Source organism: Alosa alosa, chromosome 18 (assembly GCF_017589495.1).
Source record: "Alosa alosa isolate M-15738 ecotype Scorff River chromosome 18, AALO_Geno_1.1, whole genome shotgun sequence".
Classification (NCBI taxonomy): domain Eukaryota; kingdom Metazoa; phylum Chordata; class Actinopteri; order Clupeiformes; family Clupeidae; genus Alosa; species Alosa alosa.
Window position 1 is genome coordinate 18429946 of NC_063206.1, and position 27688 is coordinate 18457633.

The window sequence follows — 27688 nt, forward strand, 5'->3', positions numbered from 1 at the left end:
CATTTTTACATCAAAGTACGTCAGTACGATTTGGTACTTAAAAAGTTTGCAAAAACGAGCAGACATCCTACTTTGGAGAGCATAATATGAGGGATAGATGCATTTCTTCACAAAAGAAATATTGAATAATAATGTATTGGAAAAGGGTAATAATAGACCAGTATAGAATAGACATAATACAAGAAAATGGACAACATATCCACATCATTCCCTATCAGCACAAGTGTTTTTCATAGATCAGGATTAGGCTCTAAGACAAATTGTCAAAATCTATATTGAGCTACTGTAAAAGATTGCAATTGCATTTTCAGGAACCCATTGGATTTATTTAGATAGATATCTGAAATGTAGTCTAGGCCTATCTTGTGTGTTTGGCTCTGTCTATTTTTGGCTACACACATGAAGATGAAGTTGTCAGGTCTGATGCAGACATGTGTACACACACACACACAGAATAGTTGGGTTAGTGGTTAGATTGGCATAACCTAATTTAACCAAATTTGGCATAACCTAAAACATAATTTAGGATTATTCATTACAAGACCATCATAGTTAGTACCTGGGCCTTCTCTTATAAAGTTTGTACAGCTGATCCACTACATGTCCAGGGATATCAAAGAACTCCTTACGAAACCCACGGTCAAGCAGCTGACAAGAGGAAAGATTACATATCAGCCACACATCAGCTACTGTATCATATCAAGCAGGATGTAATGGATTTTCTCCTGAGTAGTATCAGGACTATCCTGTATTCATGTCAGATTAGGGCCAGAACCAATTCAATTTCTAAAATGAAAGTAAAAGTATGTGATCATGTATCACTATTAGTCTAAAAGTATTTTTATTTGATTTTTAAAAGAGTAAAATCAATATGCTGTTCAACATATTGAAGGCACTGAATAAAAGTTCTCATACAAACTGAACTTCAATGTCACTTTCCTCTATAGGGTGATAAGCAATTAGAGCAGCATCTCCAGTCTCAGATGTACATTTAGGTAACATCAGGTATGGATGGGTGGGTGTGCACCTTGTCCTCTGCCACGATGTTGTCATACATCTCCCTGAACGAGTCCACATCCTCCTTGTACTTCTTCAGCTCCTCGCCCATGTTATGCTGTGGGCAAGAACAAGTGACTCACACAGAGGAACGCAAAGACAAAGGGGAGGGATGAGGAGAAAGTGCCTTGGAGGCAAACAGATTAAAATGCCACGCAAGTCTGCTCATGCAAGACACGCCAGACTCGTGGCACCTGATGAATATAGCCGGGAGACATTCACAGCACTCGTGAAATAAATTCCGATTTCAAAAAAGGCAAGCTTTGTTCTCCATCCGTGTGGTGCTTAATCAAATGAGAGTACCTTTGAAGCTCTCATCGTTTCCAGCTTGTTATGCAGCTCCTTCTCCCTGTTGAGAATCTCATCCTCAGTCAGTATGGAGTGAATCAGGTTGGCGATCTTCAGCTCCTCCTGTGGTATTGAAGGAGACATTCATCTTTACTGGCTATAGTTAGTACAGCTAGTGGTAGTGCTCCTCCTCTGAGCTGTGCATATTGAGCTTGTGATAAAGAAAAAACTGTCATCATTTGAGGTTTACCTGGTATATCACCATTTCGGACGTCACCTTCCTCTCAAACAGTTTTGTGAGGGTTTCATCAAAGCCCTGGGTTGCCTCTTTGATGCATGTTTGCAGTTTCTTCATCTCTGATTCTAAAGTCTGGGATGGAGACAGTGTAGAAAGCATTGAACTATTGAACAAGGACCCTCAAAACCAGACATGTTAGCAGGGCAGTCGCATAGCATATACCGGTACTCAACCAGTGCTCTGTCATACATATCTTTTTTTTTTTTTTTGGAGCTTGAGATCTGCACTGATTGGAAGGTGATGGAGATGGGCCTCACCTTGCGGTGCTTCTCCTGTTCCTCCTGCAGCTCTTTGACCTTCTTCTCGTAATCCTTGTGGGCCTTCCTCTCCTCTTCTGTCCACTGCACTTCTGGCCTGGACATGAACTCAGGTTGAGAGACCTCCTGCAGATTATAGCAGGCAATAATGGTTGGTGAGTGTTTGTGTGTTTTAGGGGTGTCACGATTCTCCAAATCGTCGATTCAATGTGATTTTCGACTTTTAAGTCAATATTCAATTCTATTTTTGATTAATTAAAAAAATATATATATTATTTTTTTTATATATTTTAATATTTGATTAATTTAATCTTTACTTTTTTTAATATTACTATTAATGCATTCCTTATGTTGTTTACTTTTTGGGGGGCCTTTTCCTATTGTGTTTTGGGGGCTTTTATTTAGAAACTTGTTTTATTTTGAAACCGTTCCAACTGTGAGGTTGTAAACAGAACAAACATTAAACATAGATGTGAACAGAAATGAAACAACACAGAATGGTAATTCGATTGTTTTAGCACACTCCGAAGAGGCCCAAGGTTAGTGTTCATTGAATATGCACTTGTCAATGTAAATATAAATGTAAATCAGGTTTCTAGGCCAAATATACTTGCGTATGAAAGGAATTTGGTCTCTGCATTTATCCCATCTGTGAATTAGTGATACACACAGAGCACACAGTGAGTACACAGTGAGGTGAAGAACACACTAACCCGGAGCAGTGAGCTGCCTTGCTACAGCGGTGCTCGGGAGCAGTGAGGGGTTAGGTGCCTTGCTCAAGGGCACTTCAGCTGTGGATGTGGGCATGGGAGACCAGTGCTCAACCACTTCCCTCTCCCACATTTTTCCTCTGGTCGGGGATCGAACCAGCAACCCTTCAGTTACAAGCCCAAAGCCCTAACCAGTAGGTAATGGCTACATGTGCATTTTATGCCTTTGTGCATTTTATGCCTTAAATAATTGTGGACAGTAACTAGATTAATAATTGTGGACAGTAACTAGATTAATAATTGTGGACAGTAACTACAGTAGATTATCTTTTCAGCTGCATAATTGATGTGAATGAACGGCAAAACTTCATTCTATCACTTAAGGAACATTTCAAAGATAAGGAAGTCCTTATCCTTACCAGACGCTGAAAAATTAATCCATGCTCTTGTAACCTCAAGGATTGATTATTGCAATGCTCTGTATGCTGGCTGCAATAACACCTGTCTAATAAGCTTACAGCTTATACAAAATGCAGCTGCTCGCACACTCATGCCTATCCTGGCATCTCTACATTGGCTGCCTGTTAAAAGTCGCATTGACTTCAAAATATTACTTCTAACGTACAAAGCCATTAATGGCCAGGCACCAGAATATATTAAAGGTGCCATGTGTAAGAATTGAGGTAAAAATATCCAAAAAATGAGCTACACGCATCAGAAGAATGAGAAGAAATAAGGGCGATGGTGTCATTAAAAAAATGACAAGGTATAGTGCTGCAGAGATATCAACCTGAATTAGCATGCTAAATTACTAGCCACAGCCCGACAGATGTCATAATACCAGTTTCACCATGAGGCGGTATGCGGCAACATAACCGAGCCAAACTGCAATACACGCTCTCGTTTGTTACTCTAGGGTAGACCAACTCACTTTCTGGAGGTATACTGCCCTCATCTTTTATGGAATGTGGAGTATGAATTGATTTTTTGCCAGACATTACACATGGCACCTTTAAAGATCTCCTAGTCCCATATAACCTGCCCAGACCGCTACAATCACAGAATACTGGCCTTTTTGGAATTCCAAGAATCTCAAAAACGACAGTAGGTGGCAGAGCTTTCAGCTATCGCGCACCCCTCCTCTGGAATAATCTCCCTTCCTCAATTTGATTAGCAGACACCCTCCCTATTTTTAAGTCTAGACTTAAAACATACCTCTTTACTGCCTCCCATAGTTAGGTATGGTGCGGTGTGGAACTTCACCCATCTCAGGGATTTTGGAATGGACCACCCTGCTGAGTCCTCGTGTGACTGGCACCCCAGTCGCGCGTGAGATGGTGGTCCCCGACCATACCTGCGCTGGTGTTGACTACCCCTCACCATGCCTTAGTTATGCTGCTATAGCATAGTGCTGTCATGGACTTCTCATGTGCCACGCCGTACAACCTCCCCCCCCCCTCCTCTCTCCCCTACTCTTTCTCTCAGCTCTCCCTCTCTTGCCCATTCTCACTATGATTTACTGTAACAATATATAGCACCACTGATCACTTCTTGACATTAACCACATTGATTTCAAGTAATACTAACCAATTCTACATTTCTCTTTCTTCCCCCTTACTGTATATCACCAGTCATCAACCATCCGTGTGCCTGGCCCTCCTTTTACCCATCCCACCTGAAGTCCCATCCTTGACTGCTGTATTACTGTCTCCCTACCTGGATTCCTGGCCCGTACAGCCCCATCACCTGCCTATGACAACTCTGCCCGGATTCTGGCCTGTCTGCTGACCCACCACTTGCCCCTGACAACTTTTTTTTTTTTTTTTCTGGACAATTCTGGCCTTGACTATTGCACTTTCTCTCACTAAATCATGATTAATGCTTTATCATACGGATAATGTAATCATCCCACCTCTTGTAACTTTCACCTCAGGTGCTTTAAACACCATGTCCTATTCTCCACACCTGACTGTCATATGCATTTGTCATTGTTTACAGACCTTACTGTCCGTATTGACCCTAGGCAGATGGGTCAGGCCCTTGAGTTGTGGATCTGCTCGAGGTTTCTTCCTATATGTATCTCCAATTCTAGGGAGTTTTTCCTCCCCCTGTTACCCATGGGCCTTCTTTCTTTCTTCCTTTTTTTTCTCCCTCTTTTCTTTTTCTCTGATTGCCTACATTCTGTAAAGCACCATGATACATGTGTAATGTTTTGGCGCTATATAAGCACAATAAATTGAAATTAAAATTGAATTGAACGGCAAAATTTGTTTGTGTTAGTATTTCCATCTTGGTCATGCAGGACCTCCTACACAGGCAGATTGAAGGTGATCAGTGGAGTGTGTGTGTGTGTGTGTGTGTGTGTGTGTGTGTGTGTGTGTGTGTGTGTGTATGCACGCATTGTTGCTCCTCACCATCTTTAGGATGTCCTCCTTCTTGACCTCTAGCACTCCACCCATCATGTGGCCCAGAGCGCGTTCTCTGAGATTCTCACCCTGCAGAGGAGAGATCAACCGCTCAAATAATAGACACACTATACAAACAGAATGTTCTTACATGCACAAAAATCATTAGCTCACTGGAGAACAAGGAGCAACATTATAGAAGAATGTGACAGCAATCAATTATGATGTTCTAGAACTCCCTTGACACCCGTGCAGGCCAATTTTGTGAAATTTAGAGAAATATTTGTCATTATCTGAAAGGGTCTATTTTTAGATGGGTCAACCTAGGGTCTATTTATAGATCATAACAAGTGTTAACTGTCATTGGGAATGTTAAGAACATTAATACAGTAAGTGTAATTTTGAGTAAGATCGAAATGTACATTTGTAATGAAACAGCATATAACGATAGCCTTGGGGGCAAATTTACTATATCAAAGTAAATTGCTAATTTAAGCCACTGACAAGGCCATGTGATACTGCATTTGGTAATCAGCTTTTACTTGTACAAAGTTAAAAATACTTTTGTTGGTCTGTAGGGACCCTGTCCAGAGTATCACATAAGTGTAATGATATTTTGAGCCTTGTCAGTGACTTAAAGTAGTGATTTACTATGACATAGCGAATATGCCCCCAAGACTATCATTATATGCATTTTATTGCAAATGCATATTCCGGTTTTACTCAAAACTACTCAGATTAACGTTGCTAACATCCCCAACAACAACACTCGTTACCTAGTTGTTGTTAGACTGAACTTGTCCTTTAAAACATTTTTTTGACAAATGTTGTGGCTGCACTTATAGGCAAATGTCAATACCAAAGTTGAGTCAACTTTTCACAAGCCAACTCTGGATTACCAATAGCGTCTCCAACCCCTAGGCCTCTCCCAGCATATACAACACAAAACAAACCGCCAAGGCACTTGTAGATAGGTTCACCCAAAAACAGTTCTTTCCTATGAAATCACTGTCTCTCAGGGGTATTATTGTGGACTACACTGTAATGAGTTTGTGCAGAATCCCCAGACATTGATATTAATACTGATGCCGACAGACACAGACTGAAAAATCTGAATGTAAAAATATGCCCTAACAAATGTTGAAATGTCTGTTGACAAACACTCACACTTACGCTGATACTACTCAACTACTAATACCAGTACTAGTACTAGTACTACTACTACTACTACTACTACTACTAATAATAATAATAATAATAATAATTATGCAGCAGCATAATAATAACAACAGCAACAACAATAAAAATGTCTCATTCTGTATCATGTCGCTGTTTTCACTGTCTAATAGAAGGTGAGGTTTTTGAGGTTACAGAATACAAAAAATGTGATGAAGAGAGAGCGCCACACCTTTGCCTCCAGTCTCCTCTCCTCCTCCTCTTTTCTCTGCTCCTCCTCTTTCTGCCTCAGCTCCAGGCTCAAGAACTTCTCCACTTTGATCTGGCATATCGAAGTAAGCAAGCACGCACACGCACACACACACATTACTAACTAATAGTAATTACTAACACACCCTTTATAACTACCTGACCCCATGTATCAAGGATCACTCTCTCTCTCCAACATACACACACACACCTCTGAGTCGTCCACTGTCAACGCCCTCTCTGGCCTCTCACTGATGGACAGCACTGGCTCCCATAGAGCCTCCATCACATCCAGCTCGGCCATGATCTCTGTGATGCGCTTGTTCCTCTCCCGCACACGATGCATCTCCTGCTCCTTTTGCTTGTACACGTTGTCAAACTCCTTATTGAAGGCGCTCTTCACCTTGTAGATGACATCCTTTGGGAAAGATGTAGCCACAGTTAAACTGGGCTGACATTGCAAATTACATCTGGTAGATACACAATACTTGATCAATTGTCAAAAGTCAAACTGTACTAATGTATGTGTTAAAGGCACAGTCAGGGATTTTACGCAATTTCAAGCCCATAACATTTTTTGTCAAATTTAGCAATCATCTCCTCACGACCACTAGCTGCTCATTTCCTGAGAACACTATACAAACCCAGTCTCTACATGCAGCCCAGACTCCGAAAACTTTAAACAAACAAAGTGGGGGTAGCCTGCCAACAAAAACCAGAAACCCTGCTGAAGGTAGGGGTGAGATACCTCTCTGGTGTGTTTTGTTTGGTCCTTGGTTAAAATATAATGTACGTTTTTTTGCACAGAATCGTCTGCTAATAAATGTAAACATAAATATAAACACAAACAAACACGACTTCCTGCGAAATCCCTGACTTCTCCTTTAATATTGTATAAAATAGGAAGATATGGAAAGAAATATTATTTTTTATACATTTAAAATGGAAATTTCTTTGCAACATGGCAAAAAACAGAAAAAAATAAAGTACATACAACACATAAAATATCACAGTCACAGCAGAGGGTACAAAGACCTGTTACCTATTGATGCTTAGTGTTCCTGTTTGTAAGAGTTTAGAGTGACTTAGTCTTGGTTTAGTTTAAGTTTTGGTTTGTGTGTGTGTGTGTGTGAGCTCCCATGCACATTCATATGTGTGTCACCTGTAGCAGGGTGATCTGGTTGATCTTCTGCTCTCTGATATGCAGGTTGAACTGGCTGTGGAGTAGAGGCTGGGTGCCTCCGTACCGGCCACTCAGGCTGCCACACAGGGCCACGCTCTCTGCCTCAGAGCCTTCCTCCTCCTCCTCTTCCTCGTGCTCCGTCAGCACGTGAGCCCTATGCTCCATGATCTCCTGCTGGAGCTGCAGCTCAAACACATGGAAATGTGAGAAAGTAAAGTACACCTGCACATAGTCAACGCACACAGATCAGACAACCCTCCAGTTGTGTGCATCGGTCATCACTTTTCCACTTAATCAATCACAACAACTAAGTCTAACTAATGTATTTCTCGCTACTCTACAGTTCTGTTATAGATTAAAGTTAGTACTAACCGTAGTTTTATAGTAGATGCTGTGTAATAAAGAACCGTATAGTCAATATAATAGTGCGATGAGTTGGGCTAACATGCAGTAGCCTGAAAAGTTGTGCAAGACACTGTTGTGCAAGACACTTAACCCCGAGTTGCTCCAAGTCGCTTTGGACAAATGACAAATGATGTTAAATGACTAAATGTAAATGTAAACAATAGTCTAATTTTGTCTGGTATGATCATCTGGAATGTCTTCTGACTATTCTGCTATTTGTAGGGGTTGTCGTACGTTAGAGTCTGCAAGCTCGATCTTCCTCATGTTCTCCACTCGCAGTAACTCATCCAGCTCTGTCTGAGTCCGCTCCTTCATGGGGTAGTTCTTCACCTCATAGGATGAGTGGAATGCCTACAGAACAGGTAGAATACACACCCGCACGCACACAAGCACACATATATGGAGATGTATGGAAAACACTTAGCTAGAAAAGACAAACTCCAAACACAGATGCATAAACATAAACACAAATGGACACACACACACACACACATAGACACACTTTGATAGCTTTGCCTTTGACTTTCATGGAGTCCCAGCACTCTCTCTTCAACACCTCTCGCAGGTAACTCTTTGCCAAGTTCTCCATCTCAATCTCATTCCTCACCTTCACACAGGAGAAAAAAGACATGACACAACCCTTTTACCCATTGGCTCTTTGACTTAGACATTTTGACTTTTGATCAGAAACTATTGCCTTGCCTTAATGCTTGATGTGTGAGTATGTGTGTTTCTGTTTGTGTGTATGTGTATGTACAGTGTGTTTGTGTCCATGTGTGCTTGTTCGTTGTGTGGGGGTAAGTGTGAGTTCTGTTTATATGTGTGTGTGTGTGTGTGTGTGTGTGTGTGTGTGTGTGTGTGTGTGTGTGTGTATCTGTGTATGTTTACCCTCTGAACCTCTTGTTCTCCCTCTGCCTGTAGTCGTTTCTTCTCTTTTGCGTCCAAATTAAACTCCTGTTGCTCCAAGCGCTCCATCTCAGACAGGGCCTCATTCTCCCTCATCATCACCTGGATCTATACACACACACACACACACACATACAAATATGGACACACACACACACATACAAATATGGACACACACACACATTACATGAATACACGACCACGAGAAAACTTGAGAAAAATAGCTTTTTTAAGTATTTGTGTTCTGTTTCTGTTGAAATCGTGTCTTTCTGTGATCTCCGGAAGGATTTGTGTGTGTTGTGTCTTACTGTGTCTCTGAGTTCTTTGATGGACTTCCTCAGATTCTGCTTTATCTCAGTGAACTTCTGGTTCTCCTCTTTACTAACCTGTAGAGAGAAATGGCATCTATGGGCTGACTCGTGAGTGTGTGGGTGCGTGTCTGTGGGAAGATTTTTGTCTTTGTCTTTTCTGTGTGTGTATGAATGTAATTCGAATATAAACACATAGATACAAATAACGGAACACATGTGTGTGCGTGTATCTGAGAGACATATGGAGATAGACCGTCGTGATAGAGCAGCCCTGGCCTACTGGTTAGCACTTCAGACTTGTAACCGGAGGGTTGCCGGTTCGAACCACAACCAGTAGGCACGGCTCTAGTGCCCTTGAGCAAGGCCTAACCCCTCACTGCTCCCCGAGCGCCGCTGTTGTTGCAGGCAGCTCACTGCGCCGGGATTAGTGTGTGCTTTTCTTGAATTTCCCCTGGGGATCAAAAATCTATCTATCTATCTATCTATCTATCTATCTGCTTCACTTCACTGTGTGTTCACTGTGTGCTGAGTGTGTTTCACTAATTCACGGATTGGGATAAATGCAGAGACCAAATTTCCCTCACAGGGATCAAAAGAGTATATATTTATACTTGGGTGTGTCTGTGTCAATGTGATTCTGAGAGTGTGTGTGTGTGCCTACATACATGTGTACAGTATCTGTGAGTATATGTGCCCTTCTGTGTGTGTGAGTGTGTATGTGCGTGTGGCCTCTTGTTTTTATTTGGGTGGATGGCTTTGATTGGGGTTGTTCCCCTCTGTGCACACATTCCTGCGGCTGTGGAGAGGAGCACAGCAGAAGGAGAGGGCTTGCCCTGACAGCTATCTCTGCTTCCCACACAGGGAAACAAAGGGCTAACTGACACACAGAGAATGGATGCGCAGCTCAGTTCATTCTAGTACCCAGCCCAATAGGTATTTGATCTTACTGATCAAATTACATGGAGAGAAAATCTATCCCATAATGGGTAACGATTGGTTGAAGAACTTTTTACCCCAAGGAGTTCTTTAAAGAAGGGTGACTTGCTGTAAATGTAAAAAAAATCCCAATTATTCTGCAAAATAAATGGATAACAGATTGTTTTTTCCTTTATATCACATTCAAGTTCCAACCATAGTGCAAACTTGTGATGGTGCACATTGGAACCAACCTTTTAGACATGAGATACCGAGTACGTAACCACCTATGGCCAGCTCTCCAGTACTGTCAGTGACAGATTGTTTAAAGTGTGTGGTTGGATGACACGTATTGTAAAAACACTTTTTGCAGTTATCTATCCATCCTAGAACAAACCGAAACACGAAATGAAAAACCCCCCACAAAGAGTCTGTGGTTCGTGCTGTCATACGCGTCCCTTAAAGGGAGATATATCCTTGCGCAGGAATGTAGCTGCAGGCAACACACAGCTGCACACCCCCACACTGCAGGTAGCAGCCTCCGTCAATAAGACACAACGAGAGGATGGTGGGGGAGCTGGGGGGGAGGGGGGTCTCTGACCTGAACCACAGAGCCATGCAGAGATATTACTTGGTCTATTAGACCAGTCATACTATCAAACACAGAAGGGATCAGCAAATTGCTCTACTGGTGCCTGTCTCTCAAATCAAGTCAACATGACGGGTTCCTGGCTCATCCAAGCAAAAGTCAACTCCACTGCAAAGGTATGAAATGTAAGAAAATGCATAACCTTAGTATCATGGCCTAAACCTACAGCAGACAATAAACCTTCATTTAGTTATACAGATCTGAGTTTAGAATTGGTTAAATAACAGATAACTCCTTGTTCATGACAGAAAACCCTCAAGCATACATCTGATCAACTCCTCAATCTCAACTCCTGAAAGAAGTGCTACTGATAAGAATTTTCTGAGTTAACAGCCAAATGATTGTATAGAAAAGCAAGGCATTACATGCTCCTCCCGTAAGACCCCTGATGAAGATGTGAGCTGATATGAGTGGCTGCTTATCATGCACTGAGTGAAGCAAACCAAAACAAGCCAGTATGGACCACCTTAAAGACTGCCAGAGAAAAGGGCAGACCCACAAGTGACCTCTAGTGTCTTAAGTGTGAATTGCACAGTGTTGCTTTGGGTGAACTGACCAGCTCCAACTTTTTGTCCAGCCAGGTGGCGGTAGAAAGCAATTCAGAGGTGGGGCTGCAGTAGCTGTCATCTTGTTCCGTCACATCAATGTCAGACCTGTGCCGCACGCCCTCCTAGAAACACCCAGAGGATAAATACCATGAAATAATAAATAAAAAACATGATGAGAACTACACCGATACCAAACATTAAAAGGCCTTGTTTTGTTAAATTGTTAAATAAAAAGTATAACATCAGCTTTCATGAAAAAATGATAATTTTTCAAATGTTTTCAAATGGATTATCAACTTTAATGCATACAGAGATGTTACTCTATTTAATTATTAGACTGGCATGAAGAGGTGATCAGGGCTCTATTGGGGATCTGACCCAGAGTCCTGAGACCTTCCTACCTCACTGGCTGAGCCGGGAGCGGACTGCGTAGCCAGATCCCACTCTGCCATATGGGCAAGGGCAGAGTTCTCAGCTAAGATGGCCGACTCTGGCTGGGTGACCACCGACCACGGACTCGACTGGGAGGGGCCGTAAGATTTCCCAGCCCCCTTGATCCCCTGCCTAGCCAATCAGAGCACAGCACAGTGCAACTATTTGGAACCCACTCCACAGATATTTATTGTGCTTATGTTGCTATTTGTGTGCATGTGCGCTAAACTATGATGTGCATACATGTCCGTCTATGTACATATGTGTAAACGTAGGGTAATAGGGCTTTGTATGTGTCTGTGTGAGTGTGTGTGAGTGTCTATGTGAAGCGTACTACATACTCGCTGCACCTGACCGGTAGCACGACAACCGGTCGGGAGTGGCGAGTATGTAGGACGCTTGAGTGTGTGTGAGTGTGTGTGAGTGTGTGTGTGTGTGTGTGTGTGTGTGTGTGTGAGAGAGAGTGTGTGTGTGTGTGTGTGTGTGTGTGTATGTGTGTGTGTGTTACCTGTATTTGAGGCACACTAGGCTGCCATCTCTCAGGCCAGTGCTGAGGAGAGCCTGGTTGTCTGTGGTGAAGGAGAGGCTTCGCCCGCCACCCAGCCAGCTAGAGTGACACTGAAACTGCACATAGCAGTCCTGACAGTGGAAACACAGACATGTCATGTCAGTTGACCATGTGTGTATGGAGATAAATTTGTCTCAATAATATTTGTATATGCGCAGAGGGGGATCCACAAATATTTCTTGATTTGCATGTGTGTTTGCATAAACTCGTATATTGATTTTTACAAATATAGATGTGCATTTGTAAATAAAATGCCATTTGTAAAACCGAAAATTTCATTTGTGAAATGTGATTCTGCATTTGTGGATCACCAGCACACGCATTCTTCACGTTCTTAGATGAAAGTCTCCAATTTATTTGTAACTTGTAAATTGGTTTTCACAATTGTAGATGTGCATTTGTAAATTAAATGGCATTTGTAAAACTGAAAATTGCCTTTGTGAAATCTAATTTTGCATTTGTGGATCACCAGCACACACATTTTTCGTCTTCGCATTTGTGGATCAGCACACATAATTTTGAGACAATCTTTGCGGCAGAGGAGCCACTGTACTGGTCTTCTTGAGGGGATCTAATGCATCAGACTTTGACAAGATTTGGGAAAGATTCTTGAAAGATTGTAGCCTTTTGAGTAAAGCTTGAATGGGGGGAATTAGTTAAAAGACTCCAATCTTTCAAGAATCTTTCCCAAATCTTGTCAAAGTCTGATGCATTAGATCCCCTCAAGAAAACCACTGGACAGCTGCAGGCATCCGTTTGACACGGTGTACTACCGAAACGTCGCCCCCTACCAAGTTGGAGGAGTCTCGCAAGTGCAGCAGGCCATCCCGGCCCAAGGTGGCCAGCCAGGTGTGTTGGGGGGACATGAGCAGCAGGGCGGGCCCCAGGGGGTGGCCCTCCACCTCAACGTCAGGGGCCACAGACACGGGCGAGTCAGAGGATCCCATCATGCCCTGGAGGAACACAGGCTCAAATGTATTAGGACGAGGATAAGCAACAGTAAAAGGGTTCATAGGAGAGCATACAGATTTGGGGTTGGAAATGTGAAAAATGTTGATGCTTCATTTAAATGTTAAAGGAGAATTCCGGTGTGATATTGACCTAAAGTGTATTGAAACATGATACCGAGTGTGAACGTATGTCTCATAGCCCATCTCGGCTTGTCCCCTGCACTCCAAATCAGATTCCAAAAATAATTTAGTGGAAATGCATGGATTCCAGTTGCTGCTAATGGAAGAAACTGGAATCCATGCATAATTTTGGAATCTGATCCCTTTATCATACCTGTTCATTCTTACTCACGAAGAAACTGCTCGAATTATTGGAATCTGACTAAATTCAAGATGGCTGCAAAGATGCTGCAAACTTCGTTGAAGATACTGTCTGTATAAATCGTCTTGTAAGTAAACTACCAGTACTTTTTCAAAGTTCTCAATGTCTCGTTTTAAAATGTCAGGGCCCTCGGAAGTCTACCAATGAAGTGTGGAGATACATTGAGCCTCGTAAATGGGTGTAAAACAGTGATTTATTTGCATGGCTAGCCCGATGCGAAGCACCACTATTGAAAAAGCTGTTGGTAGCATCGGCTAACTAAGCACGCAGATTTTGGAGTGCAGGGGATAAGCGAGATGGGCTATGAGACATACATTCACACTCGGTATCATGTTTCAATACACTTTAGGTCAATATCACACCGGAATTCTCCTTTAATACATGATGCATGCAGAGCAACAGCAGATATGAGAGATAACAACAGCACTGTCAGCATTCTGTAGTGGGGCTACAATTTTATAGATGAAGTTTTGATGTTTGTTTGTCTATGCGTTAATGATGTTCACTGTGTGTGTGTGTGTGTGTGTGTGTGTGTGTGTGTTTGTACCTCTGGAAGCTGGTATGTCTGAATAGTCTTTTTGGGATGGCAGTAGGCATATAGCATGTTGAGGCCGAGAGCACAGGAGGACAGGGGGAAGTGTGTCTCATAGTAGCACACCTGCAGCAGCTCAGAGAGTATACAACCTCTCTGGTCCACACAGGAAGCTCGCTCTATGAACACACACACATATTTACTTACAATGATAAATAAACTATGTCCAACATAAAAAAACATGGGGGTCAGCTCAGTCCCTCCCTGCCATCTATGTAAAAAGGATATGTATGCCCAGTGACAGATGATGAATTATCTTTGGTATGCTGTGGCTTGATGGTCTTTTTGGCCCCCACCATCGACTTCAAGGCAGCTGGCACCGTCGACTTCAAGGCACCTAACCCTAACCCTTGCCTAACCCTAGTGCCTTCCAGGCAGCATTGCCTTGTTGACGGTGGGGGCCCAAAAGACCATATGTCTATGTTGTGATGAAGCAATTGTTCCACAATAAAAGCACAGTCTAAAAAGGACCTACATACACACACACACACACACACACACACACACACACACACACACACACACACACACACACACACACACACACACACACACACAGGGCCGGCGGAAGGTAATCCTGCGCCCTGGGCTACTGGACCGCACAGAAAAATAATAACATGTTGCGGGACAATTGCGACCAGGCCTCACGGAAAAATGATAGCCTACAATTAAGCAGTTAGGCTTTCACCTAATATAAACATATTATTATTACAGACTATTATACAGAAATCGGACTACCTATTTGCTCATTGCTCCCCTGATTCGGTGACATGGTAAGATTGAAATTTTACCTCATTACATTGTCGCCCCTTTGCTACGTTTCACTGTTAGCAACCTGGCGATTCAGGCTGAAGATCAGTGTCCTCATCATATGCTGGAGAAAAGTTTTTCAACCTGTGCACTTTTCTGTATTCTGCAGCACTAGACTTTAAACGTCTCATTCATGACTTTTATTTAACCGATATCACTGAAAATGAATTACTTGCTGCTCCCGCATAAACCGTCTGCCATTCTTTGATAATCAACATGTTTTCAATGTTGTAAGCCCATAGCTCGCCACGCTGTGGCACCCCTGGTAGTTTGGCGCCCTGGGCAATTGCCTTCCACTGGCCCTGCGCACACACACACACACACACACACACACACACACACACACACACACACACACACAGTATCAGTGTTCTCAGTTTTATCAGTGTTCTCTCCTCGTTCTCCCACCTGCTAAGGACTCCTGGCTGGGCAGAGAGAAGAGCATGACCCTCCTCCCCTCCTTCACTCCTGTCTGCATCTGCTCACCCCTCCTTCCTCCACACACGACCCCCACCCTCACAAGATTCTTCTCCCTCACGCTCAGAGCCGAGATGGACACCACCAACCCATCAGCTTCTGTAACCACAGCAAAAAACACCACTGTGTGTGTGTGTGTGGGTCTGTGTGTGTGTGTGTGTGTGTGTGTGTGTGTGTGTGTGTGCGTGTGGTTGTGTGTATGAATACATTTCTATGCTGTGGATAAACTGTACCTATATATCCGATGACCTCAAAGCCTTTGGACGGCCTGGCATCCAGAAGGAAGATGTTTTTGTTTGAGCCACTTATGATCAGGAAGTTCCCACCATGCTCAAACCTACGATAACAATTCAGTCCAAAGAACAGGCCCATATTATACAAATATCTTTCTCTCTACATCGCCCATGATCAACAACCATTCATCCAATGTTCCAAAGGCACATTCTGTTAACTCATTGAGTGCCAAAAATGTAATATTACGTTTTTCCTTCCCATGTGTTGAGTGCCAAAAACGTAATATTACGTTTTTAGGTTTTTTTTTTATTACGAAAATAGACACTCTAACACACCTTACATGTGATTTTGGGAACTCTGTGATGAATGGAAATGAAATATATGACGATCGAAAACTCATGAAAACGCACAATCTGGACATTTTATCTGGATATTTTATCATAACTCGGTTGCCGCTTTGGGTCGAATCAGTGACACATGCACGTCAGCTCAAAACCAGGCCATTTTCGTGGGTCTATCACTAGGTGGCAGTCTCGCCAGGTCTCGCTAGGTGACTTTCCGGAAACTACAGGCAACACTTCATATTTAATGAAAGACGTTATATCTCCATTTCTAGAAAAAAAAAACAGCGATTTTGATGAAAACTAGCCACTGTTTTGCTTGCAATTTCTCAGGAACAGAAGCGTGTAGAAATACACGGTTTGCACCCACTGAGCCATTGTATGTGTTCATAGCTATAACACAGAATATGCTGTAGCTGTACAAAAATCATCAACAATGGTCTAGATTGCTGGCACTCTAGGACAAAGCTTCCGAAAACAGCTTGGCATTCAATGAGTTAAAGCACCACCCAAGAGTTTTTTGTACCTTAAAATAATGTTTCCAAAATCGTTTCAGTGGTTCATCAACTCGTAACAGGGTGAACGGCACTTCTGCATTCGCTTCGCGGCCCTATAACCGCACTATGTAAGTTTGCCAGATCGGGTAGCAGATCTGTAGTTCGATGGAAGGAGACATAAGAAACTACAAATTTGACTTGCATCTGATGTCGCAATACATCGTACTTTTATAAAACCACGCAACATATTTTACCTTGTCTGTGGACATTGTTATTTGCAAAGCCGGTGCTGGATAAACAAATAGTGCGTGCGACAGAGGAAAAGTTCTTTGGTGTTGCTTTAACTAATCTGATATCATGTTAAAAGGCTAACTGAGAAAACATTGGAGAACCCTGTTACAATTATGTAAGCACATAACGTAATCTGAAAACTGCTGCCCTGGTTTAAAAAAAACAATGCAACTGATCTCAGCTGGTATTCTGTCTATAATAGAGTGGAATAGAAATTTCTAAGCGACCCCAAACTTTTCACCGGTAGTCTGTGTATATATATATATATATATATATATAGTTTGGCTGGTCCTGCGACTTATATATTAAAATAAATATAATTTAACATGTTCTTAAATGTTAATTCATACTGACTGACATGAACCAAGGAGTAGACATTACCGTCTACAGCCGCAAGAGGGCGCTCTAGGCTTGTGGAATGAGATCGGGAGCTTTGTGAACTTGCTTCGGTAACTTGCTTGTTGGACTCGCTGGCTTGTTATGTTAATTTAGCCTATTAAGCCTCTCAGGTATGTTCTTTATCCTATTGTGTAGCTGAATACCTGTTACTGTGTTACGTTAACATACCGGACACCTATTCAGCCTGTTGTTCTGTGTGCCTAGTGCCTCATTTTTTGACTGATGTAATTTATATTCCGGAGTGACTTATATGGTAGCATTTCCAACGTAGTATATTTCAATGTATTTTTTATATATTTATATATTAGAACTTTTTTTTTATATATAAGTATATATACTTTTTGATCCCGTGAGGGAAATTTGGTCTCTGCATTTAACCCAATCGGTGAATTAGTGAAACACAAACAGCACCCAGTGTACACACAGTGAGGTGAAGCACACACTAACCCATGCGCAGTGAGCTGCCAGCTACAATGGGAGCAGTGAGGGGTTAGGTGCCTTGCTCAAGGGCACTTCAGCCGCAGCCCACTGGTCGGGGCTCGAACTGGCAACCCTCCGGTTACAAGTCCAGAGTGCTAACCAGTGCCCCACGGCTGCCCCAATATTAGAACAAATCATATAGAATCTTAATATTAGAAAAAATACTAAATGCTCTTGGGCTTAAGGTATGATCAATAATACACACAGGTGTGGTGGGAGGTGGACTCACAGCAGGTGTTCTACAGGTATGTGGTAGAGCTGGATTCGGTGCACCAGACGAGGATGCTTCTTTGTCGACAGGTCCACAAAAAGGACCTGGCCCAAAGCAGTTCCCACGGCTGCATACTGCGCCACTACACAACAGGCCAGAGTTATGGCCTAAAGGTATAACACACACACACACACACACACACACACACACACACACGCACACACACGCACACACACACGTAAATATGCATATAGTCCATTAGATACTACATTAACACATGCTTTTTCAGTTGTCTATCGCACAACCACAACCCAAACAAACAGACCAATAATATAACACATGCATACATCACACCCCCCATAGACCCATATAAAGCACCTAAAGCCATGCCAGTGAGTCACAATTAGGCCAGTCCCCTGTTCCAGCACACATTACCCCTCACCTGAACATGCAGACTGATGGATGCAATGCAGAGTCCATCATCCATAGACCACAGCTGCAGCTCCCCACTGTCTCTCACAGACTACATTACACAGAAAACATTAGCAGAACACAGTGAGGCACACAATTTGGGCCAAATGTGCCAAACAGACCACATTACTGAAAACAGCACATCAATGTCACATCAATGTTTTTAATAATCAATTCTACATTATCAGATTGTTTGGCACTAAAACTGCTAAACATGTGCACTTTCCACTTTCTTAAAAGTAATGTGATGTTAGGGGTGGGAGGGCAGTCTCACCACACAGTATAGGTTCTTCTCTGTGTGCAGTGACGACGCAGCCACAAAGTGTCCTGTCAGGACCTCAAGGATCCTCACTGCCTTGTCCGACTGAGAGGGTTTGTAGTGGTAAAAGTTCCCCTGTAACACCGAACACACCTCAGCAAGGCCTGCACACTCACACTCACACACACTTTACCACCAGTGCCACAATCTCAGCTGTTATCCAACAGACCAGAACATAAAACAAATACAAATGCACAATAACATATAAAGAATTAAAACATGCATACAGCACTGGTGGCCAGAAGCAGACTCTCCTTGTTTGGCGAGTAGCACATGCTGGAGGCCGGCTCCTCCAGCTCCACTGTCTGTGAGACCTCCACCACAGTCCCCTTTACCTGCAGACTGCGCAGAAAACCATCCTGCCACCGAGCAGACAAAGGCACAGACATACTGATTAATGCACACAATACAATTCCGCTGTTGACCAGAAAGAACCACACACCTGCAGACTGATGAGAAGCTCTCAACTACCTCTGTCATAGGGAAAAACATAGTTAGAAGTGTCTGAATAGTCTGAAGTGTTTACAATTTGTATTGAAACTACATAACATTTCTGAATGCTCTTCTTGCTCTTCTCACAAGGTTCACACTTCAAAAGTATTGTCCAGATATATTTATAGTGTTTTTTAAAAACTAATTTCATTACATTCACTTTACTCTCATATTATTATTATTGTTGAGGTTTTCCAGAATATAACAATATGTGTCACTTTTGCATAGATGTTTTTAGTTAGATAAAATACTTAAAAACATCAAGGTATAGCAGACTCCCTCAAAGTGTCTGAATCTCAGAGGACCTCAGAGTGTTAATCAAAAATATGATTGATAATAAGTTGCAAATGACACTGGTATTCAGTCCTGTGTCTTTTGGCTTTGGAAGAAAGCCCAGTCCCTGTTACACACCCATGAGTGCTCACATCCACACAGACACACACACACAGGATATATGGCATTGTGAGTTTGGCCCTTACGTCTCCTGACACGAGAAGTCTATCTTTGTGCACCGCCATGGTTAGGAAACTGCCCTCCTCTAAGGCTGGAATGTTAGGATCCCCTACAGTCCAAATCACAAGATCCTATATTAGCCATCCAACAGTTGAAACAACAGCGTGTATGTGTGAGGATGCAGCTTGTTAATACTACAGTCTGCAGTGTGTCTGTGTTCACCATGTGTGTGATTTGGCCTGTGCAGGATGGAGACGAGAAGAGACTCTGGGTTGACCCTGAGCAGCCAGCCCTCCCTGCAGCCCACATACAGGTGAGACGCAGCCGACCAACACAAACAGCTAGGGCTCAGGTGAGGCTTCACATGACACTTGGGCTGTATACACACATACACACACAGTCAATATTTGGCCTATAAAATTAACAATGTAAATCAAAGTCAAAGTCAAAGTCAAAGTCAGCTTTATTGTCAATTTCTTCACATGTTCCAGACATACAAAGAGATCGAAATTACGTTTCTCACTATCCCACGGTGAAGACAAGACATATTTTACCAATTTAAGTCCACAGACAAACATAACATTCAAGTAAACAAAAAAGTAAGTAAATAAGTAAATAAGAGGGCACATATAATAATGAAAAAAATAAGAGCAGCAAAATTTGGTTGAAATTGTGCATAGACAGTCAATAAAATACTAGTGCAGTAGCATGCTGTAATCAATGATACTTTACCACAAATCTGTCTGCACGCTTGCCTACAAGCCCAGCAATGGCAGAAGTGGGCATCTGAGGGCCAAGGTATGAAAGCTTCACATTGTTATCCCGGGAGGTGCCCTTCTCTGTCTCCACCACACTGCCATCTGTGGCTGGGAGGTCTATTACACTGAAGGACAACACATGATGCTGCATCATCCAAGAACCAAACAACATTTGTAAGTTATATAATGAAATAGAATATAATATCATATGCTTGTGATTCATGACATATAAATACAAACATGCTGACAAATCAGTCACAGTGTTATTTACAGGGTTTAGGTAATGAAATTGACATCTATCTTTAACTGCATAAGCTTATATGTCGAACCGCTCATCCATTTAATTTCAAACTTGGCAGGTGTCTTGCTATGGACATGAGTAAGTGCAGTGCCAACATTGACATTGTTTGGATAAGAAATGCAAAAGATATTGGTAAATACATTGGTAAAAGACTTGGCTTTTCCCTGATCTACTGTATCCACTCCCCCTCTTACACAGCACTGTAGGGTCCCATATCTGTTGAACCGTTTCGATTCCGATTGATTTCAAACATGCAGTGGCTATTCAAAATTACGTAAAAAAAAATCACTGACATTTCAAATTGCCCAGGCTACTTTGGACTTGAGACTTTGAATAAACAAATGAACAATTCCAGCTACAAGGTCCCAAATTGAAATGAGCGACAGGATAATGGTCCTTATAGCCCTTACATCAAAGCTTTAGGTTTACGTCATTTCGATCAGCTACAGACAACAAGTGGCAGACAGAGTGTGATGTCACTTATAGGCTACCAGAGATTGTTGAGTCACATCAATGAAAATTTCAAACAATGATGCATCATTCCACAAAATGGTTTGTCTTCTCTATCAGGAAGTTATTCAATAAGATTAACAATAAACATTACATTACATTACATTTAGCAGACACTTCTTGACCAAAGTGACTTACATATGTCATCTATATTACAAGGGATCACATTGTCCCCGGAGCAACTTGGGGTTAAGTGCCTTGCTCAAGGGCACAACAGTGGAAGACGGGAATTGAACCGACAAACAGCTGTTAGGTTTATGTCATTTTGATCTAAATATGCATAAATTCTGCTTACTGTACATTAACTATAGACAGATATGAAACAATGGAGCCATCTGTTTACTAAGGCGCTACAGTGATAAGCTTAACTACTGGATCACTTACCTTTGTTTTAAAATGTAAAGGTTATCACTTCTTTCAATGTTCCAGACCACTACTGAGCTGGAGCTCATTGCACAGATTTGGTGCCAGCTCATGGGATTGAATGCTAAAATCGTGAAGACCTCTTTCATTTGAGCATGGCTGCATAATGGCACCCTTTTCTCCCAGTCCCTACAACAAAAAAAGATTGATAGGTTAATATCAGATGTATTTTACACAGTTATAGATGTATAAAAGAACAGTTGTAAATGTTACCAGACAGTGATGGTGTGATCAGGTACAGATGAGCAACAAGCCAGGTAAGGACCAGTGTCACTTAGTGCAAGAGATGTATATTCCAGTTGAGCTGAGCCTACATAGTCAGGCAAGTAAACGTTTATGACAAACACATTTTGAATGACACAGTCAACCAAATGTGAAACTGACAATAATAACATTTAAAATGTGGTGGTAATGATAATGACAATGATAATTTGCAATAACAAATAAGCTACATGTTAACCTAACCTCTGAACATAGAATGTGCCCACCAATCACGTAGTCTGCGCAGTTAACGTTAAGTCTATTATCAGTGCAATATTTCACTCGCCTTCAATCTCACACTGTAGAGTAAGTTCTGGATACTTGTAGACATAAATAGAGGGGTTGAGTTTTTGGTCAGAAAAAGCCAAAATCTTCAAATGTCCACTGGCTGCAAATGTCCCGATCCCACGACCGGGGCATTGGAGAAAGTCCCTCATCTTCGTCTCGATGTTTAGGAGAACAACAAAACACCCACAGGCGTAACATGCTGTTTTCCTATCCACAAATGCAACGTTCCGGCTGGTGAAACCCTGCACCCACCTGTACAAAAGAAATCGCCATCAACGATTGTGTCGTAGTTAATAACTTAACGTTAACGTTAGCAACAAACTTGAAAAAAAGTAGCACTCACATTGATTTAAGCAATGCTGGATTGACGTATGTTTAAATGATTGCTGCTATCGATAACTTAGTCTGAACGTGAGTTCAGGAAGCTAGCAAACTTGCAAACTGCAGTAAGTTTTTCCCGAAATAATATAAAATTGTATGAAAATATAAATAATTAGGCTACCAAGTGAGCACTGCATATTGTAATACAGTCCAGGCCAACAATTTAACACTCACCTGACTTCTAAATTTCCTAAAGCATCCATATCTTTCCAGCCGCCGTCAGTGTGTACAAGTTTCTGGTGTACAAGTTTCTGGGGATTCGCACAAAACCAACACAACTTTTTGATAACTCATGACGTACATCGTTCGAGACGAGATCTCCCCATTAACTCCCGTTCATGTAGTCCACTGAGAACTGGATTCGCACAAAACCAACATAACTTTTGAAGTCTATCGAACAACAGTAAAGTCTTTTCTTGACGTGAAAAATTATCTTTTTCAAATTCACACACATCATATGTGAAATTTGTGGCACAATTCAAACTGGACCAAAAAATAATTGTTATCTCCCCATTAACTCCCGTTCATAATTTTTTGAAAGATAGGTCCAGAGAATGTCTAATAAGGGGAGAACTGCCACTCTATAGAACGGAAAACTTCCGGTTTCTGAACTGGTTGCAGTTCCTTCTGTGGTTCCTTGCTCCGCCTTAACAATCTTTGCTGCCATGAACTGGTTGCAGTTCCTTCGTCCACATGAGGCAGCTCAGAGAATGCATGGAGGTCTATGGAGCTGTACCCCTCAAAATCCTCTTTTCTCGGGATATATTTTTTTTTTTTTTTCAAGTAATTTGAGTATTGTATTCGAAAGGGGAGGCAAAGAAAATACACTTGGTTGAGTATTATATTTTTAAAGTCCACTTAATTGTTCTAAAAAGCCTTTAAAATGTGTCAATGACGTCATTCATTAGCACAATGCTAGCGTGTTATGTGCAACAACGACCCAACCTGTAAGAAATCAAAAGGACATAAGTACTCGTTCATTCAACTTTTGACCTATAACCCATGTTGAAGTTATACAAACTACAATCAAATCTGAGATTTGTCAACGACAATCAGGTGAAAGAGACAAATTTAGCCGTCTAGCTCCATTGACTCCCATTCATTCTGCACTCATGGCGATCGCCCCCAGTGGAACTCTGGTGGAACTGCATCCAAAATTCGGTACAATGGGACTTAATATGGAGTGGCAAGGCTCTCCGTAGACGGGCTCTGATAGGTCCCATGGACCGGAAGTAGAAGGGGCGGGACTTCACCACTCTATGGGCGCGAAATGGGGATCGAATCCTGTCTGGATAAGGAGGCGTGTCGATGACGTATTGATGAGCGTACGTTGCAACCGGCCAACAGCAGCGGCATAAATAACCGGCGCACACCTGATATAAAGTCGATTTTCTCCAGACTGGAATGCTCAAAAATGCTAAAAATGTACCTGAAATGTTCAGAAGGGTTTGAGGATCATGAAAACGTGCCCGAAATTCACATTCCTAACTCTATAGAACCAAGACCTTAGCATATGTGGTAAGATTCTGAGCTATGCCCATAGACTTCAATGGAGCAGTCACTGCCTCTGCTCTGCATAAAGTGGGATTATGACCCCCTCTCGTGAGATCCGGGTTCCCAGAAGTGGCTCCTGATGAAATATCTTGCTCCGCCTTAACAATCTTTCATTTAGCCTCCGATCGCAGGTTCGTCAGTGAAAAGAAGCTTCAGGGTTTCATTGACTGACTCGACACCGCAGTTCTTACTATACATGAGTACTGTGTGATCACCCAAGACCCAACCAGCCTCACACTGGAATCAGTGCACATGCAAGTTCTCAAACGCTGGACTGTACTCATGTATAGTAAGAACTGCGGTGTCGAGTCAGTCAATGAAACCCGGAAGCTTCTTTTCACTCATGGCCTCAAGTCCCTGGATTCAATCCCCCCGACCCATCATGCCTTATTCCAGCATGGAAGCGTGTCCTGCACACTGCAGCTTTTGTCTGGAAGCAGTCCCTCTCCAAAACTCCAGAGATTCCATACCCCAGTGAGTGGGGTTGGGAATGGAATGACAGAACCAAAGTCTGGGTGTCATATTGGACAGATCTGGAAGATGCCAGCAAGGAATGCTCACTCCTCCTCAACTGTGGCAGTGTGGTTGCCTGTATGGGCAACTGTAAGTGAACTTTGCTGTACCACATTGTGCAAGTGTGAGGGAGGCTGTACTAATAATGATGAAGAGTGAAACCAAAAATCTTTGAATAAATACATAATACATTTAAGCAAAGTCCTTTTCGGCAAGTCCCTCCACTCGGCAGCCATATTGCAACGCTTTTTGAGCACTCATCGGGCATCCATTTAGGCAGAAATGCGCATGCGCAAGGCTTCACGACACCAATCTTGCTCCAGTGGCGAGATCACAACACATGATTGGCACGATGTCTTCACAACACACCACATTATTGGCTCAATGTATTCACAACACAGCACATGATTGGCTCAATGTATTCACATGTCAACATTTTGCCGCGGAAAAGGTGTGATTTGCGTAGACAACTGCCATATTGCTGTTACAAACTAAACCCATGCATTTCTATGGAGGATTTTTTGAGTGCTGTGTCTCATTAGAAAGTATGAATTGTTTTTTTTGTGTTATTTGACTAAAATGTAATATTGATCCTTAACATGGTGAAAAGCCTAATATACTGTAACTTTTCACTGTGGCATAGTTCTGAATTTGTGTTTATTTAAGGCCTCAACAATGGTCCTTTTGGTCACAACATGTGATTTTTGACGGTAGTGATAGTGACTTGTCCAATCAACAAAGAAACGCATACCTTGGAGGTAAAAATATGGGTCTAGGGACCTGAGTAATATTTCAATGCGACTTTTTCAGAGATATTGACAGTTTATGAGCTAAATATGACTATGATAATAGATTTAACATGGAAATGGACTTAGAATAAGAAGAACATATACAAATTGGATTACTTGTATCAAACAAAGTAGAGAAATATTATACAACAATTTAAGACTAAAGGAAGCTGCGATATATTTGGATTTTATGGATAACTACCACTAGGGGGGCTACCCCAACTTGTATCCATGGAATTTTAGGCCTATACCTAACACCCTGCCAAAAATCAAAAACTTATCCAGAAGTGCCCAATCTTCATGATTTTTCACATATTCCTTCCCAGCTACTTGGAATGTTATGCGGCTACTTCTGTTCAAGTTGATGAGACAGTCACGTTTTTTCCTACATGGTATTGTATGGAAAGAAAACATTAGCCTTTGAGTATTTTAATAGTCAGTTGTAAACAAAGAACTATTCTCATGTAACTCTTTTGTAAATGGACTGAAATTCGCTCTAAATATCTATGTTTACCGATTATGCTAACCGTTAGCATCTCTATGGGATTTCTCATACATTAGCCATAAACTAACGCATTAGTTTCTATTCTGTAACTTGGAATGCTAGCCTACATGATTGCTCTTAAACAAAACATCGAAGGAAATAACTGAGATGTACTCTGTTGGTCTGCTTAGTTTTACAGTGAATCCTATGTAAAGGTTTGAAAGGATGGACATCCATTATTTTTGTTATTCAGCACCCCTGGTCAAAAATAGGCGCGCGGAACCTATTTTTGACCAGGGGTGCTGAATAACAGTCAGTTGTAAACAAAGAACTATTCTCATGTAACTCTTTTGTAAATGGACTGAAATACGCTCTAAATATCTATGTTTACCGATTATACTAACCGTTAGCATCTCTATGGGATTTCTCATACATTAGCCATAAACTAACGCATTAGTTTCTATTCTGTAACTTGGAATGCTAGCCTACATGATTGATCTTAAACAAAACATCGAAGGAAATAACTGAGATGTACTCTGTTGGTCTGCTTAGTTTTACAGTGAATCCAAGGTTTGAAAGGATGGACATCCATTATTTTTGTTATTCGGACATCCATTATTTTTGTTATTCAGCACCCGTTTTGACCAAGGGTGCTGAATACCCCCCCACTGCTAAATACGTCATTTTAGTGCAGTGTGCGGGTGATAGCGAGAAGTTTTAGAAAAGTCCTGGGCAGCCACAAATTCCAATGTTCCGCGACAGCAGTCAGAGTCCACTGCGCCCACCCTAACCCCACAGAAGCACACTTGTCATCGTTAGCCTATTTCAGTATAGCTAAGGAAAATTACTTTTCTGATCGTCAAAACCACACCAGAGATGTTAGGCTTTAAATATAGGCTAATAATCAGGCTGCAATGATCTCGCAAAAAAATTCTGAATAGCCTAAAGTGTGTCGTCTCCACAGCAAGTATGTTTCCTAATAATTTCTATCTTAGCGACTAGGATAGTGAATGATTTCACTAGCTATGCATTTATTATTTTTGCAAAACTGTAAAACACAATTAAAGTTTCTTTCAGCTTATCCATGGTTTTTTTGAACGTGTAAATCGCATAGAATATGTAGGCCTATATCAACCGTAGGTAGGCCTACACACTTGATCGCTATCACATTTGCTATTTGACTCATTAAATCATTTCACATACAAAAATATAAATAATGTCAGACAGCGAATTAGTAATTATTTAAAAATATATATAATATTTTTTAAAAATCTATCTCCTGCCAGCAGGAGCACCCCCCTTCCCGCGCCCTGATGTTGGCCGCGAATTCAGAGCATTACGTTAACGTTAGCCTACATGGTGTCAGTGTAACGTAGCCTACAATATTACAAATATTTGGCAAAGTCTCCTGGTTCAATTGTTTCCATTTTCATAGAAACGAGGGTGTTACATTTGCAGTGACTACAAAATCCAACCTAATAACATTAGGCCTACCAAGGCATTGCGTTGGATGTTTCTCTTGTTCTCTTCATGTATCTGGCAGCTAATCCATGTAGTGAAAAGGGATAGGCTACCCGTTCAAAAGGAGGCTTAAAGTTGTTTTATTTAAATAGGATCGCTATGACCGTGATGTAGAGGGTAAGAAAGTATAATAGTCTCTCTCGTGCTCATA

General features: G+C 41.8%; 1 protein-coding gene across 1 annotated transcript in view; it reads right to left on the bottom strand.

The window, feature by feature from the left end:
• Positions 1 to 22911, bottom strand: part of cfap43 (cilia and flagella associated protein 43) — a 35642-nt gene extending 12731 nt beyond the window's left edge. Inside the window, exons 1-31 of the mRNA XM_048269163.1 lie at positions 22852 to 22911; positions 22295 to 22548; positions 21961 to 22057; positions 21709 to 21876; positions 20488 to 20638; positions 19978 to 20131; positions 19782 to 19864; positions 19038 to 19169; positions 18766 to 18885; positions 18463 to 18543; positions 18039 to 18187; positions 15801 to 15904; positions 15499 to 15666; positions 14236 to 14399; positions 13148 to 13309; positions 12297 to 12427; positions 11758 to 11920; positions 11365 to 11478; positions 9242 to 9319; positions 8916 to 9041; positions 8530 to 8634; positions 8262 to 8378; positions 7602 to 7802; positions 6651 to 6857; positions 6423 to 6512; positions 5024 to 5104; positions 1900 to 2025; positions 1595 to 1714; positions 1360 to 1467; positions 1028 to 1114; positions 560 to 648 (exon numbers count right to left, since the gene is read on the bottom strand). Of these exons, the coding sequence (XP_048125120.1) occupies positions 560 to 648; positions 1028 to 1114; positions 1360 to 1467; positions 1595 to 1714; positions 1900 to 2025; positions 5024 to 5104; positions 6423 to 6512; positions 6651 to 6857; positions 7602 to 7802; positions 8262 to 8378; positions 8530 to 8634; positions 8916 to 9041; positions 9242 to 9319; positions 11365 to 11478; positions 11758 to 11920; positions 12297 to 12427; positions 13148 to 13309; positions 14236 to 14399; positions 15499 to 15666; positions 15801 to 15904; positions 18039 to 18187; positions 18463 to 18543; positions 18766 to 18885; positions 19038 to 19169; positions 19782 to 19864; positions 19978 to 20131; positions 20488 to 20638; positions 21709 to 21876; positions 21961 to 22057; positions 22295 to 22548; positions 22852 to 22880 (3959 nt within the window). The 5' untranslated portion in view covers positions 22881 to 22911. The remainder of the gene's footprint in view (positions 1 to 559; positions 649 to 1027; positions 1115 to 1359; positions 1468 to 1594; positions 1715 to 1899; positions 2026 to 5023; positions 5105 to 6422; positions 6513 to 6650; positions 6858 to 7601; positions 7803 to 8261; positions 8379 to 8529; positions 8635 to 8915; positions 9042 to 9241; positions 9320 to 11364; positions 11479 to 11757; positions 11921 to 12296; positions 12428 to 13147; positions 13310 to 14235; positions 14400 to 15498; positions 15667 to 15800; positions 15905 to 18038; positions 18188 to 18462; positions 18544 to 18765; positions 18886 to 19037; positions 19170 to 19781; positions 19865 to 19977; positions 20132 to 20487; positions 20639 to 21708; positions 21877 to 21960; positions 22058 to 22294; positions 22549 to 22851) is intronic.
• Positions 22912 to 27688: the final 4777 nt, after the last annotated feature.